General features: G+C 38.7%; 1 protein-coding gene across 9 annotated transcripts in view; it reads right to left on the reverse strand.

The window, feature by feature from the left end:
- cux1a (cut-like homeobox 1a) overlaps window positions 1–15,947 on the reverse strand; it is a 117,678-nt gene extending 101,731 nt beyond the window's left edge. For 4 of the 9 annotated variants that reach the window (XM_084104273.1, XM_084104269.1, XM_084104270.1 and 1 more), the window contains exon 1: window positions 14,756–15,946. In XM_084104273.1, the coding sequence (XP_083960399.1) occupies window positions 14,756–14,818 (63 nt within the window). In that variant the 5' untranslated portion in view covers window positions 14,819–15,946. Of the gene's footprint in view, window positions 1–14,109; window positions 14,722–14,755 lie in introns of those variants that run through there. The other 5 variants (XM_084104271.1, XM_084104272.1, XM_084104268.1 and 2 more) reach the window with 3 other exon arrangements.
- Window positions 15,948–17,330: the final 1,383 nt, after the last annotated feature.

Consider the following 17,330-nt stretch of genomic DNA (forward strand, 5'->3'; position numbering starts at 1 on the left):
TTTACTTTCTGTGCCTGATGTAGCGGCCTGTCAATTATCAATAAAGAAAAACAAGAGATCCTGGGAATATGGCAATCGCATTTTACAAGTGAACCAACTAACTTTTAAACAGAAAGATTAACATCTCGTGTAGAAACAGATGATACATTTTATGCATGATCCATTTCTTTCAACGTTGGTAATCGGCTGGGAAAGTGAAAACTGATGGTAGAATTGAATTTTGCTGAGGAGGAACTGAGGGATGCAACAGTGCTCAGCTGTAGTTAAAAACGCTGAAGTTTAAACATCCGTTTAATCTCTTTTTACATTTGAACAACTAAATTAATGCTAGGCCTGTAATTAATGCTTAACTGACTATATTCTGATTATAAACTATTACAATATTGATGCTGTTAAAGCTACCTCAGAAAACTGAAGATACCACACCAACAAGTGACGTTTCCCTGGCTGTAAGTTTTCTAGCTGGCTGATATTATTGCGGAAGTTCATAAGAATGTTCTGTGCATATAGCGGATTTTAAACCTTGGTCATGTGAATGTGCCCTCCTCAATATAAGAAACAACATTCCAGTGATTCTGAACTTGTTTGAACTTCCTGATAAGGCAGATTGCTATCAGACATTTCTGGATCGATCCTCTAATTTGGAATTAGCATGAGATCAGTGGTTTAAATCTTGGAACAATACCAGCAGCATAAAGTGCAGAACATATTTCCCAGAGACTTGAACTGATGACTCAGACACCAACAATAGTTACAGACCGAAGAAACGTGAAGCAAAACACGATGCTTCTACTCATCGACTCACCAACTCCCATTTTTTCCCCCCTTCTGTCTCTGGCCTCGGATGCAGGTCGTGTAAATCCATAATTCGCACATTCCAGCGTGACAGATAATGCATCTCTCCATAATGGAGGTCTTGGATGCATTTGGAACGAGTATCTGTGTGCGGATGTGTGTTTAACAGAGATAATACCTCAGTGTAAGTGAAAGTCCTGGATTAAAAGAGAATATACACCACCTGATTGCTCGCAAAGATAAAGCAGACCGTTAAATGAGGGATTGAGATGTTTTAGGTGGGCTGAGGTCTCAAATCATACCATCAGCACTGGATGTTCTGTCTTGTTAAGATCAGAATTTTTTCTTCTTTTTATTTTTTCAAATGTCAGCTTGCCTACCCGGTTCTTATTTAAACAAAACAATGTGCTTTATATATTATATATATATATATATACACACACACACACACACACACAGATAGATAGATAGATAGATAGATAGATAGATAGATAGATAGATAGATAGATAGATAGATAGATAGATAGATAGATAGATAGATAGATAGATAGATAGATAGATAGATAGATAGATAGATAGATAGATAGACAGACTAGGAAAACTAGGAATGTGTATTAAAGTAAACAGGGTCAATATTGATTTCATGTTGCCTTTGTTGTACAAAATGCACACAATGATAAAGAAAAAGTCTTGATATGCATCTGCACCTGTAAAACAAAGCACAAGAAATACAGATATGATAAATCTTATGTAATAACTAAAACAAAATGCAAAAATCTATGGAAGACCGCAGTCAAAGCCCTTTTCAGTATGTCGATATTTATAGTGATTTGTTTCTGCGCGGAGAGGTTCAAGTCTGTTTAATTATGCTGTAACTCCCAGGACGCACAGCGGTCTTTTAAAAAGCATGTTGTTTGAAATATTCTCTGGATGATGGCCAGGGAAGCCATCAGTGTCAGATGTACATATCGGCCTGCCAAAAGAAATAGTCCAGCTGAACTGAAGGCAAACACCTCAAACAATCCTGCACAAACTGATAACTATAACGTCACTGGGTAACTTTGAGAAATCGTCCAAATAAAAGAGCAATTTGCCAAATTATGTTGATTTAAGGGGCGAGAAGAACAACCACAAAGGGTTGAGAAAAATCCCTTTTGACCACCTAGGATAAAAACGTTGCAAGTAGCACAACAACAGGGTAGAATGCGATTGTGTCGATATAGGCCAGGTGTGATGTTCTCATAAATAAGCAAAAAAGGCTCCCCTGCTAGCCTGCTATTTTCATTCCCTCTTGCTGAAATTCATCTGACATATTCGGCCTTCTGATCTCCTCGGATCTGTCTCTGATATCCCATGGGACCGAGGAGAGCACATCCTCTGCCCGGCTGCTGTTAAGACTAATAACAACACCAACATCCCGCCAATCTCTCTTCACTGCAAGCTAGGCCAGCCAGGCAGGGGCCAACACACACACACACACATGCAAGTACAACACACACACATCTGACCAAGTACAGTCCATTTTCAGACACTTCCTGCTAAAAATAATTACCCTCCTGGAGACAGAACCTCGCTGGAGGCTGCACAGACATTTTGTATAAAGAGAGAGAACAAGGGGATGAGGAAGTGCAGGAATTAAAGGGGCAGCGCGTGTACTGGACTAACCCAGAGATGTCATTGTCAGACTAAAAAGCAGAGTATTACCTTTGCCTATAGTAAACACATCATATGTAACAGAGAGAGTTTACAAATAATATGAATGGAAACTCAAGGTTGAGAGTTTTTTGTTGTTGTTGCCATTTTAAGAAAATTACAAGCTGGATCCAAACTAACAAAATACCAATAACTATACCAATACCACTCTTTAGTTCATAAATTGCAAGAATGAGGAAGTTAAGATGGATATTTTGATAGCATCTCCGATTTAAACCTACTTTCCAAAAATGGTGATAAAACTCATTTTAGACCAACTTCATTTTATTCTCAAAATTCAGATTTTTAATTAGATTTTTTACATGAATATTTTACTTTGAATTGAATTGGTAACATTGTTTGGTTGAAACTAATTAAGACCTGATTGAAAACATATCAGCCATTTCAGACTTAATACATAAATACATGGAATATCATTAAAAGCCTGGGGGGGAATATAAAAAAATAAAAAAATACTGAAATATATAATATAATTAAAATCTTTGGGAAAAAAATCATGACCTACATTTGAAGAACCACCAATGTTTTGCATATGTACCATCAGCACTAACGATAGTGTTCATACCACCGCGAACAAGCAAATTTGGAGGTCTGACCCCTTCCCAAACACCCCCCACCCCACCACCACCCCGTAGTGATATTCAAGCATGAGCCATCGGCAGAACAAATCACCAGAGCAGCGCCGGGGTCACAGTTTCTTCACCCCCCCAACATGGAAATCCATGTCAGTCTCCCTCCCCATGGGCACCATTTGAAAGCTTAATATCGTTTTCCAGCCACTAACGGCATCTGGCTTCCATTTCCACTCCTCCTGGAGGTTTTCAGGTCACTAATAATAACTGTTTCAGGCAAAAGTGAAAGTTCAGCCAAAGTCTAGCTCCAAGCCAGATCAGGGAGCCCTGCTGCTGCTGAGTGTGAGGTGGAGCTGCCCGGTTCCCTAGGCACCGAGGGCCCCCGCAGAGGATTTTGTTTTGTTTGGGTTTTTAAAGTGCTGAGCCCAGGCTGGCAAGGGACTTCTGGAGTAAAACCCAAAAGTGTGTATGTGTGCGAGTGCAAGGCAGAAGGGAAAAAGTGTAGACAGGAGGCTAAAGGGTCTCCTGATTATTTCCCATTCTCACAGAGCACTTAAACCACAGCTGGGTGCGAACTCTTCGCCATGGCTACCTGACACTCTCCAAGAATAGTAATGGAGCAAGACGGCACTCAAAGTTCTGAGATGAACTTTTCCGGAAACTTTGAGGCATTCACAAAATGCCGTCTTTCCCCCCCCAACCGTCCAGACCTTCCAACTAGGGAAATGCGGAGAGTTGGTCTAAAATAAGTGAACCTCACCTCAGTTTGCCTGCGCTTTCTTAGACCAGACAATAACTGTGAGGAGCAAATTGAAGCGTAATGTTTATTTTCTCAGAAACGGCACTAAATTCTTCCGACCCAAAAAAGTTCCTTGCTCTGAGCTTCAGTAACACTCTCTTCCCCTGTTCTGTGCTGAAACAGAAGAGGATCCAGAGAGATCTGGTTTATGTTCCCCTGTTATGAAGATTAACCTTCTTTATGGACACAATTACTCATCCATACAGGATAAGACTGCGGCTAAATTAGGAGCCACCATCATATCGCATAATGTACTGAGCATCTGGGGCTCCTCAAGAATAAAAACTCCTCTAACGGTGTCCAACGAAAACTCCTGTTTTAACAGACACGCTATTCTCATAAGATTATAAAGTCTAAGCAAGCTTACATAGTGCTTATGAAAATGAAAAAACTTTCTTTTAATATATATATATATATATTTTATTGTTCAAAAGTTTGGGGTCAGTAAGATTTCTTTTTATAAAGAAATTAATACTTTTATTCACCAGGGACGCATTAAATTAACCAAAAGTGACAGTAAATTAATCAGGTATTAACATTATAAAAGATTTTCTATTATAAATAAATATTGATGATAATAACAAACGTTTCTAAAGTACCAAAAAAAGCATATTAGAATGATTTCTGAAGGATCATGTGACGCTGAAGACTGGAGTAATGATGCTGAAAATTCAGCTTTGCCATTACAGGAATAACATAAGTGAAAATTGAAGTTAATTATATTTCGCAATAGTACTGTTTTACTTTATATTTTTTATCAAATAAAATGTAGTCTTCCTGAGTATTAAAAAAACAAACATTAAAAACAATCTTACCAACCCCGAAATTTGCTGATTATATATAACTGGGTCGAGCTAAAAACTGAAAAAGAAATATTTAGAAATGCATCTCGAAATGCCTGAATTTAATTTAATTCCGTTGTGCTTGGGCCAACTGTTCTTGAACGCGTCTTCAACACACTCTTATGACAACTTATGCAAGAATTCGTTCAAGAAAGCGAAATTGTAAGATTATAACTTGAATGGTACGAAAAGTACCAAAAGTTGTATTTTTCATATTACAATTTACAATTACATTTAGATATGGGTCGTACGGTTTTGTACAGCACAACACATGCAATGTCTTATAGTTTTGTCATCTTATATGAATTATTAGCTTCTTAAGAAACCGGGTTTAAAAAAATCTTTAAAAAAAAAAGTTGTGGGTCAGGTGGCCCCTAAAACAGCCCAATTATTCACTATCTACCCCTCCCCCCTCCCAATTTAAACATTCTACATTAAATATCTTCTTTTGTATTCCACAGGGGAAAAAGCCAGGTTTGGAAGGATAAGTATGAGATGAAAGAATATTCAACTCTCCTTTAAGAACAATTAATTGACTATTTTTTTTTTATGTACTTTTGCACATGCCTAAACCGCCAAAGTCAATAGGCCACAAGGCCTCAAAGCAACTTTATACAAACTACTTTTTAAAATTATGATTACAAACCTTCACATTAAACAAATTAAGTAAATGCACCAGAACAAAACGTATGAAGGTTGCTGTGCATGTGCCCTTCCTTCCAGTTCTTATTGAGGAAGGCTATTTATATCTCTAGGATTACGCACACAGCACAAGGTTAAAAAAAAAAATTGGCATTGGAGTCTGGAGTGGAACTGTTTCTGGGTCTGCTGGTTAATCCATTCATTTAGTCACAAAAACACCTGTTTGTGCTTGAGACGGCAAAGTTAAACAACAGTCCAGATGTCTCTCGACTGAAAGCGCTCAAAGGAAGTCGCCATGCAAGACCAGCGGACAAAAGAGTGTGTCACCTTACGACAGGTATCCTGATACAGCCATAGCACTTTCTCAGTTGGCAATCAAACCAAGGCTACATGCCAACCAGAGAGAGTCCGAATGAGAAACGACAAAATTAAAGAGAGTTCAAATCGAAAAAGAGCTTGGGTCGTCCCGCCAAAGGGTTGGCATTTTATGTAACCCAACACATATGTGATTCATCCTTCTTGTGGACGCAAAAGCTGCAAAAGTCCAACTCTTCCCGCAAACAGTCATCAACGTCAACAATCCGCAAACCTCCGACTGCACAAAAACTCTGGGCTGCTGTCAGAAATACCAACTGGCAACGCGAAACACAGACCACAGCTGACCTACTTATTCACACCTGATTATGCTGGCACACTACACACGATGCAATATGGCGCTACATCCTCTGGCCCATGCCACGGTCAGCAACAACGCAGGGCTGTTTCAGCAGTCTGAGTACATTTACAGCTGACGGCCGCTGATGGAAACTCCAGCTTTTCAATCATCTCTCGCAGTGAGCGGTAAGAAAACGAGAGAGGGAAGGAGAGCGAGAGAGATAAAGGGAGAAGGAGAGGTGCGCGCCTCCTCCTCGCCTCAGCTGAAATGGACTGTTCATAGCCCCCTAAGAGCTGGGCTTTTATCAAACATGGCATGTGAGTGAGATTCCAGTCTCTCGAGTCTCCCACACATTAACAGTTCCGACTGCGAGTCTTCGGCCTCCGCCGCCGCGTGCGATCAATACTCTGATATTTAAAGAGCAAATACAATCTCTATTTTTCAAACAAAATCTCGCCCAGTAAATTATCGAGCGAGGGACGACATCTGCCTGCTGCTCGGATCGAATACAAGATCATGACGAGTCATTTTGTGTTTTGTGTTGGATACATAGTGGTTTGGCTTCACTGTTAGCTATAGTTTTACCAATAACTCAGTCGAGATGAATATGTAACGTGTTTGCTAACAATTTTAGTTATGAAATGCAACATATTCTGAGGATAACAAAATTGCAGTGTAGGGCAGGAAAAGTGACAGGTGGCATCAGTTCTGAGCGTTAGCCAATAGCTTCATCAATAGGCTAGTTTGTGGTGAAACCGTGTTCGCAAACAATTTTAGTTATCTGATATGGCACAATTTCTACGATGATAATAAAATATTATTTATTAACTATTATTTATAAAGTAAATGCAGTCAACTTTGATTTCATGTTGATTTTGAGGAGGCAAAGTCGCCAATAACTAGCAGTCAGGTTTAGCGCTAGCTAGTGTCACCAGTAATTTGTTGATTAAATTAAAGATTTAAGTGTTCAAAAACCTTTTAACTTCTGTAATGAGATATTTCTGAGGGGAACAAATACTCAAATGATCTAGAGTGCTGTTTTATTCAATAGGCATTGAAACAAGCAAAGTTTGTGAAAAGTCATTTCAGACTCAGAGCCAATTATTGTACTTTTCAATAATTTCGATTTCATGTTAACTTAAGAATCCAAAGTGGACGATAACTATCAAAGTTACCTTGCTTCGTGGCTAGCAAAGTCTGAATCGTTCACCACTCGTCCAAAATTAAATTTGCTTAGAAATCCAAACGATAGTAAATCAAGGGTTGCTGTAAGCTGCATATTGACCACCAGCGACTACAGAAGACAACAACGAGATGAAAAAGCATCCAGACACAGAAAGATGCACCTCATTAGTTTTATGCACAGTAAAGTCACAGGCTTTGTCAAGGCCTTTGATCTCAGCGGTTGTGATTTTTTAAACATATCTGCAGCAAATTAGTGTGGCGCGGCAGAGCCTCGAAATGGCAGCGAAGACTGGAAATAAAAACATGCTCTTCTCATCACAGAGTTGCTGAATCTTGTATGAAAACAATAGATCGGGTTGCAGCGTGAAGCGTTCAAAGATGCAAACACAACAAATGGTCCAGCTAGGTTTAAAATGGCTGCTTATGACAGACTCTAAACCTATAACCTGCATAAAAGCACTGGAAAACAATGAGAACAACAGTCATAATATGGTTTTAATGACTACATTAAACAATCTAAATGACATGGAACAGAAAACATGGAACAAAGAGTAATGATTTTTAAAGAAGTATAAAATCTGTTTTGAGTGACAATATACAAAAAGACCATTTGGACTAAATTTCCCTTTAAGTATCTCACTTTATCTCTCTCTCTCTCCTTCGCTCAGGAAAGAGGGCAATCGGAGCAGATCTCTTTCCCATGGCTCTTAATTCAGAACTACTTCCCTCAAACTCTTTCCAGATGTTTCTGAACAGAAGCAAATAAAACGCTGTTCTAACCTTTTTCCACAGTCTATCACAGTAATAACCTGACGCATTGTTTTAACACTATTTTACATAAATATTATTCAGCAGTTCATTTTTCCCCATTCAGGGCTTTAAGTGGTTTTTGAACAGGCACCAGGAAACAAATGTTAAAGCCCTAAAAGGAAGTGTAGTTTTCTAACAAATGTAAACATTTGTTTACAGTTTTCATGATTGTACAGCTTTAAAGTGAAGACAAACTGCAATTTCAACCCATTTTACTTCCTTAATCCGACACATTTCCAAATGAAACTGGATATCCAACAATAAAAACTGGAGGTCAGAACTTTTTATCCATGATGAATTGATTAGATCATAAAAAATGGCCTCATTTACGCTATTAGAATAAAGCCAGATCAAATGCGAGTTTGCTAAAACAATAGTTCGAGTTTGCCTAGCCATTTGGCTAATAGTTAACATGATCAAATAGCCAGGAAAATTGTTCCAGAGGAAAGCTCATTTAAAACATTTTGAAGAAAGGTTTTTATGTTGACTTAAAACAAAGTTTAATACAGAAAAAGACCATTATAGTGCCATTAAACTTTAGCTGTCTTCTGCAATTTACTCTTTTTCTCAATTCTGTTGCTGTAAAACAAATCAGAAGCGTTAAATTCCTTCAAACTAAAAGAATTTCCAGAGTGCACAGGCATGTAGACCAAACACGCCATAAAGTACGATCGAAAGGAAGCGAGAAAGAGAGAAAAAGAGAGGAAGAGAGAAGGGGTGGGAGGGGCGAGCGCTCTCATCCCCTCCTCCAACTTGGGTTCTATTTGAAATGGACGGCTAATTATGCTGGTGGCGTCAGAGTTCTGGCTTCCCTGTGTGGGGCGGGAGGGGAGCGGCCCCCCTGTGAAACCCCAGCCCTCAGACACAGCGAAAGGGGGCAGTCAGTGAGGTAATGAGCGTGTGTATGAGCGTCTGAGAGAGGGTGACGGAGAGAGAAAGAGAGAAAGAGTGTGCTGGCACATGGCCTCCCCCCCTGATTCCCATGGCCACTGAATTCTTCCTGCCATCTTTATCTCCAGCAACCGAGTGCAGACCGATCAGCAAATGAAAGAGGGGTCAACACGCACACAACAGCCTATAAAAAGCACTCCCTTAAACACTTTCATTAACTATTTGGCCACTTCATATTACATAGTCCAGTAAAAAAAACATCTATGCAAGCACGTATCTATAAATATATATTTAAGCACACCCAGTTTCATTTTATACACAAGTTATACATTGGGGGCAGGTGAACTGCCTTAGGAACGGTTCGATTCCCTCTTTAGACCGAATAAAAATACATCATCATCAAGTTTATCACACAAGAACAGACAGAGTTCCCTTTAAAGGAGCTATACTCAGGCCACCATCGCTAGCCTGCGATGATCATATGAGATGGTAGACAACTGCACAGAGAGAACAAACTCTTCTTATTTTAGATTGCAGCACCTAATAGAGTAGGTAATTCAAATACTGTATCAGGTGCTCAAGTACTGGATCTGAAATCACTAACCTATTCTTTTCAGTGACAAACTACGTTTTTTTAATAACCAAAGCAAGGCAACAGACTGAATCTCCTGTCACAACGTAGCAAAGGAAATCGTAATGTGAAATCACTATACAGACAACTTAACACTGTGCATGTAATATTCATCAGGTCTTTACAAATATGAAAAGGCTATTAATGTACACAAATCACACTTTTTTTTCCTTTTTTTTTTTTTTTTTTGTACAATTCAGTCCAATTTAACCCAAGTGATATATGTTTTTTTGGGTCCCACATTATATTAAGGCCCTGTCCACAATGGCCGCTGTGTGAGGTGTCCGTTAAGTCCACAAGAAATGTCCCATTTGTCATTTTAGGTTTCAGAACGTTGCTCGCGAGCGCCCACCTTCCAGCCGATATGCACCCTCGATGCACACTTTTGGTGAGCTTCACAACAGACTTCTACCTACTAAAGTATGGACGTTTGCGAGAGCTCAAGGTTCCATTTAGGGAAGGGCTTAAGTGTCTTTAACTACTATGTACTAACATTTAAATGAATCAGTTGATACAATGCACTTATTGTGTAAACATGTTTTTACATTGCACTTACATTTGAAAAATACCTGGGTAATACTTTATTTTACAGTGTCCTCGTTACATGTAACATGTAACTTACTTTATTAAAAACAGTAAATGATGCATAATTACATGTAACTAGCCACAAACCAAACCCTAACCCTAAAGTACGTATGTAGATACTTATTACTCAGTACTTAAATGTTTTATTACACTGTAACACGAACACCTTAAAATAAAGTGTAACTAACCAACACTAAATTTACAGCTATAATTAATATCTGTAATAATACCCAGTTTGTGTCAATACTACATTGTATGTTCATGCAAAACAGGACTGTAAATAAAGTGCTAACATTACTTCTATAATTACACTGTTGTTATACCAACCCTTAAACCTAACCATACCACCAAACCTGTCCTTAACCTTACCCGTGCCCCACCTCAAGAGCAGCAAGTGCTTTTGCAGTACAACATGAATAAAAAAAGTACTGTTGTATCAAAAAAAAAAAAATGTATGCAAGTACCTAATATAAAGTAACTTTTTTTCTCAAGTGCATACATATCAAGACACTCAAAGAGCCTTGTAGTATTTATTATGCGTCTAAATTGTGAAATTAGACAAATACAAGAGTCAATTGAAGTGCTTTACTTTGAGGCTAAATTTGGAGAGGCCACATGCAAATATGTGTGTTGTTTTGGGGCCTCATATAGTTGGCTTGGTTTTGAAGTGGTCAGGATCTGAGTCTGTGTGAATGTGTGGGGTGGGCTCCACAGAGACGCTGTTGTTCTATTCATCTTTCATGTCAGCATTAAAACCATGCCTAAAAAGTAGTTTATCCGCATTTTCGCAGACACGTGGCGACATTCCTGCTTACTTTTTAGGGACTTTCCTGTGTCTTTCGAATCCAGTCAGGTGTCAGTCAGACAGTTATTACCAAAACCTCAAGTCAAAATACCAGTGCTCAATTCAATAAGTGATGTTTGTAGGGTTTTTTATTTTTTATATAAAAAAACTCCAATTGCAAGTGATGAATCTCCTCAAAAATATTCAGTCACACTTTAATTTAGGGTCCAATTCTTACTATTAACTAACTACTAAAGGGGTCCTATTATGCTTTTCCACTTTTTCCACTTTAGTTAGTGTGTAAGGTTGCTGTTTGAGCATAAACAAGATCTGCAAGGTTACAAAGCTCAAAGTTTTATTGAACAGAATCCCCTTTTCAAGAACTACAACGAACGGCTCATTTGGACTACAACGCATTTAAATAATCCCCGCCCAGGAAATACGCAAAAAATGGGACACGGCCTGGTTGAGCTGCATTAGAGAAGACAGTGTTGTCGCCATGTCAAAAAGACTATTTTTTCCAAAACATTTACAAAACTTTTTTTTTTACATTCCTAATGCTGACGAACTTAAGAGTGGTTAAAACTTATTTTAAACACTGTTCCTGAACATTATAACCCCAATGATTATCTGTGCGCTGCACATTTTATGGAGAACAGCTTGTTTTCTGTAGCTTTTGTAAACTCCCGCTTTTTTAAGACGGTTCACCGCTCCTTAGGAAAATTAACTTCCGATTACTGTTTGCATCACCATAGTTTTCCGACAAAAATCACGATTAAATGGTGGATAACATTGTATCTATAATACTCATACCACATACATACCACCCTGAAACGTCTTGTGAAATCCGTGCTAACAAAGTCTGTGCATGAAATCCATTCTGCACAATCCTCTTGTTTGTTAACATTGTCAGGGTCTGAATCGGGCTTGAATTGGTTTGGAATTGACGACATCATCAATATTTACACTAGAGAAGAACTCACAGTTATGGAGGGGTGGGACATTTCCCAAACACGTGCTAAGGGGTACCAATCACAACACACTGGGCCAGCTAACCAATTACAGCACATTTTGTATTTCGGAAGGAGTGGCTTCATAGTACACCCCAAAAATAAAATCAAGACTTCGTAAAAAGGGCATAATAGGAACCCTTTAACTACAATTTTTGCCTCAAACTCCTAATTACTGCTTATTAATAGTTAGTAAGGATGGTAGTTGTTAAGTTTAGGTATTGGTGTAGGATTAAGGGATGTAGAATATGGTCATGCAGAATAAAGCATTATTAAGTACTAATAAAGTCAATATCCTAGTAATATGCATGCTTATAAGCAACTAATTAATAGTGAGAATTGGACCCTAAACAAAAGAGTAACCAAATATTAAAATGCAAATAGCATGCATGTCTCCTAATAATGAGTGTTTACCAAGATTTATTGAGTAATCAGTTAATTATCTAAATATTACCATAAGAAACGCTGATGATAGCACAACTAATGTCTAACATCCAAACCTGCTGAAACTCTTCACAGGAATATGTAGAAGATCTCTAAGACACAGCCGTGCCAATCATACAGTAACCACAAAATAACCAAAAAGGCAAAAGATTACACTCGTATGGTGTTTAGGTACACAGTGTACCGCAGAATACATGTGCCCCTCATTAAAGATATCAAACACATTTTAAAGTCATCACAGGGCCCCAACGCAGGTCCAGACAAGAGAGTCTGCTCCCATCTTGATGGTGGCAGTACTGCCTGCGTCAATCGCTAATCTCTCTGTGTTGACGCACGAAAACTCGGGACCACACACTAAGGGAGGTACACTTACACCTCACCTGCATCCACAGTCCTCAGAACCACGTGGTGACAGGAGGCAGCAGGTGACACCGACAAACAAAAAGTTCTGGATATATGAGACAAAAAGGTCTGCTTGGAGTCATACGTTTGGGGAAATTATAATTCAGACGACTTTCTTCCATTGTCTGGTGTGGTTTTTGCAGGGTAATCCGAGACATCTGATTCACAGAGGCATTAATTAAGCTTAAATCAGTCGAGTTAATCAGAAAAAAAAAACAAGAAATAGATAAATAAAGTCATTTAAAACATAATGAAAAATAAGATTTAGAGGTCTGAATAAAAACACAAAAGTAGCAAAAAACAAAACAAGATAGCATCCATGACATCATCAATGCCTGAACTCGCTGATGCCAGTTCTTATCAGCCTGGGAGACAGATAGAAAGAGAGAGAGAGACAAGGAAGGAGGGAGGGAGGGGAGGAAGAAGGGAGGGAGAGCACTGAAAATTTAGAGTCACCACATCAGAATATGCCTAGCTGTGTGTGTGGTCCCTTTATGTTCAAGAATATATGTCTGGAACCTAATTAAATAAATGATTTTCCTAGAACACAACAACATAATCAAACAGCAAAACATCTGACATGCAACGAGTCTGGCAATGTTTGACAATTGCAGATTAATGTTACACAAAAGCTGAATAGCATCCCAGAACATAGTGCAACACATGCATGTACATATAAAGTATTCTACATTCTGCTTGAATTTAGTAGGCTATTTTTGACCAAAAAAAACAAAACAAAAAAACACGATTTTTTGTTAAAAATAAGCAAATTCTTAAACACTTATAACGCAGAAAATCTAGTCTACCCAAAGAGGTGGTTTACTTGTTACTATCGAGTTATATCGATTTTTACATGATACGTTATCGATTTTTAAATGACTCGCGATGCTTGTGAAGATGTATAAATGGTTACTGGTAAGAGGAATTATAAAGTTCGATCGAAAAATAGGTCAGCGATTTCTTCAAGCTAAGCTTTGCGACCTCAGTTCATAAATACATAAACTCTTAATCAATAATTGATATAATCATGGGTCTATTGTTTATGCTTAACCAAACGCGACAAATGCACTTCATACTCCAACAGCACGAACATTACAAATAACGAAAGACGAAAGAGTTCTGACTTTGACAACTAATCGATTTTTTAAAAATAACAATAACAATATTATATCAAAACAAATGCAGAGCAAACAGACTCGTTACGTTCCACAAGCGTTAAAACGCTCGTTTGATCCATATTTATGTAGAACGACAGAACACAAGTTACATGTGAAGGAAAAAAAGACATTGCATTCATTTGTTTTGAAGAACTATTTAGTCGGACTTTGTAACTGAATAACGAAACAAACCTTATTTTCTAGTGTCCCACATCTATATTTCACAAAATCCTTCATCCGTTCGTGTTTGTTTATTGTTTTGTGTTTAATTGTTCCTGTCTGGCGCAGGTTTAGCAGCCAATTCCGTCTTCGATTTAAACTTAACTACTGAAGCTGAACTTTCAGTTTGCTAACTTTATAAACTTCTAGAGTCACACAAAAAGTGCTAGAAAACAATAAACGAGGTGAAATCTAAAAAGGAAGGCAGTCTAACACCTCTCTCGTTACTAAGCAATAACGTCTCGGTCCAGCACAGCGCCACCCGTGTAGCGCGACACACTTCTAAACACAAAATTATTTCAACAAACATACTATCTAAATCTCTTCAGCACAAACTATTCCCAAAACATCCCGGAGATGGAAAGGAGCAGGAAAGAATCGGGAAACCTTCGGGCTCCCATTGCCAAAGTGGCCGCATCCACCTTGACCGTGATGGTTGATCGATGGGAATTGAACAAAGAGGATCAATTTCCGATCAGCGCGAGAGCCGCTTTAATCAATGGGCACCGAACCCGGCGAAAGAGCCGACGCGAGAGCGACGCGCCAGCCTCTCAGCGCGACGCTCCCCGGGACCGGCTTACCGGCACACACAGCGAATACAAAGCGAAAGAGAGCTGACCTGGAGCTGCTGCAAATCAAAGCGTTTCCAATATTGAAACATCGATCCCGCATTGGCCGCCATCTTGAGACATATTGAGACGGAATGAAAGGCTGATAGAGAGAGCGCGAGAGGGGCTGGAGTTCAGCGCGAGAGAGAGAGAGAGGCGGGGGAGCGCGCGCAAAACACGGAGCGGAGCAGATCGAACGGCGCGGGCGCGCGCGGAATGGAGTTATCGAACGAATGCCAACCTGCGATATTGAATAGGGCTACTGAAAACAATTATTGAGACCGTCCTAAATAAAAGGCAGAAAACGCGGGATGGAGTTTCCGAGTTCAATCGAGCCCCCCGTGGCGCAGGAGCGGGAGGGGGATGCTGGATACGTTTTATCCTTTATAAGAAGAGAGTTTATACGGTTATTGATTTTTTTTATCACTATAGATAGATATTGCGAGACACTGATCAGACCTGACGCAAGGAGAGCAACGCGAACGGAACGCGTAGCTTATGTGTTTTTATGCTTCTCATAGTCAAATCAAGAATCTGCTGGCCTGTTTTTGTGTTCGCACACCTGATATATTGATTTTTGATTTAGTTTTTATCTTTAATCCCATTGGAAATATATCTTATGTTCTTTTGTGTACGCAGTTGTCTTATAACGTGTTTGCTGATTGTTGTCTAAATGTCCACTTACCCTCTGTTTTGTAGCCTACTCTAAAACCAATACATCTATTATATTGATTTTATGGGCAATCTTGCGTGAAGAATGTGGAAACGGCGATCGATAGCTTAAATAAAGAGAAACACAACCTAGCTCTTCTCCATATACATACTGCATAAAGCAATATGCATTTTAAATGGTATTGGACGGTGTTTAAGATGGAGGCATTAGATGGTTTGATGTTATATCATGAACCCTTGTCCGGTCGATTCCTGATGAATTGTAAATACTGCTTTTGAACTTGAACTTGGAGAGTAGCGCCCTCTATTGGGTGCATATAGTAGCGTCTCAACTCATTGTTCATGGGACATGGTGATGATCCAAACTAATCGTATTAATTGTTACAATTAGTGATGATAACCAGAAATCGGTATTTAGCTGGGTTAATTCCTGGAAACTGATTACGCTGATTAGATAAATATATTATTTATTAAGTAAAATTGTAGTATTATTATTATTATTATTATTATTCAATTAGGCCTACTGGTGATGAACAATCAAATTTAGCCAACGATTCTTGGAAAGTACGTTTTTTAAATAGAAGCCTAGTAATAATTACTGTTGTTGTTATTTTTTATTATTATTATATTACATAATACACAGACAGAAACGCACACACACATACAAATGTATATATATTAAGTAAAATATTATATTACATATAAAAAATTATTCATATATATATATATATATATATATATATATATATATATATATATATATATATAGGCCTATATATAATTATTATTTTTAATATATGTATATGTGCACAGTTCATATTCTGTGATCGTTTGCTCTTTTACTGTAAAAAGGTACTTAATACAGTCAAAAACTGAAAATAATGCATTTTTTGTTGCAATAATGTTGCTAATTTCTACCTACTTAATGATCTTTTTATTTTGTAGATTAGATTCAACCTTATTGTTCTTGTGCAGAGTACAAGTTCAGAACCTATAAAATACAGTTCGAACCAACTGTGTAATTAGTAAAACAGCATTTAAATAAGAGTGAGATAGTGATCATTATAGTAGGCTACAACATATATTTTTTACAGTAGCCTACCATGCAAAAGAAAACGAGTATGTATGTAAAACCAAAAATAAACCAGGAGCTATGGAGGAAAGTCAAGTGCCACAGTTTAAACCTTAAGTGAACAATGAGCAATTAACCTTCATTTATACAGCCGGATTCCAGAGTTACGTTCCCATTAGTTCCGTTCATCTGTAGAGCAGGCCTGCTTCTCGCCCTCACCCCCGCACACAGAGAGGGGGGAGTTTCAGATCAGACCCTGCAGGGCGGAGTGAGAATTGGAAGCTCGTAGAGTCCCGTGGCTCCTCATAAGTGCTCCTCCCCTCGGTTCCCTTCTCTGAGACACCAGGGGAGCCGCGCAGGAGAGCCAGTCCCACTGGCGGTTTGTTTTTTCAGGCCCACTGGAGCCTCTGAGCACCCAGCCCCCCCCTCTCTCCGCCCAGGCGTGCGCACACCTCATGGGAGCACAATTAAGAGCTGTCTCTCCTGCCTGCCGAGCTGTGGAGGACTCCCTCCTCTACCCTTCCCCTTTTTTAATCAAATAAGCCTCCTCTTGAGGCTAGTCCTCGTTTAAAAAGTCGGCATGCAGGATTAGATTTTAATTATGGAGATGCAAAGACATGGCAAGCGAACATAATGAAGAGACAAGCAGAGATGTGAGGAGGGCATTGTTCTGGGGATGTGTCTGACTTATCTCATGCACACCTGTATGTGATGATCAATGGACAGGTGTCTGAAATCTAGTCATAAACACAAATTCATCTTTACTGTAAATTATACGTACTATATGACAACATTTGAAATATAAATTGCTTGTAATTTTCTGTGTAAATACGTCCATGAAG

This window comes from Abramis brama (genome assembly GCF_963993115.1).
Source record: "Abramis brama genome assembly, chromosome: 25".
NCBI classification, from domain to species: Eukaryota; Metazoa; Chordata; class Actinopteri; order Cypriniformes; family Leuciscidae; genus Abramis; species Abramis brama.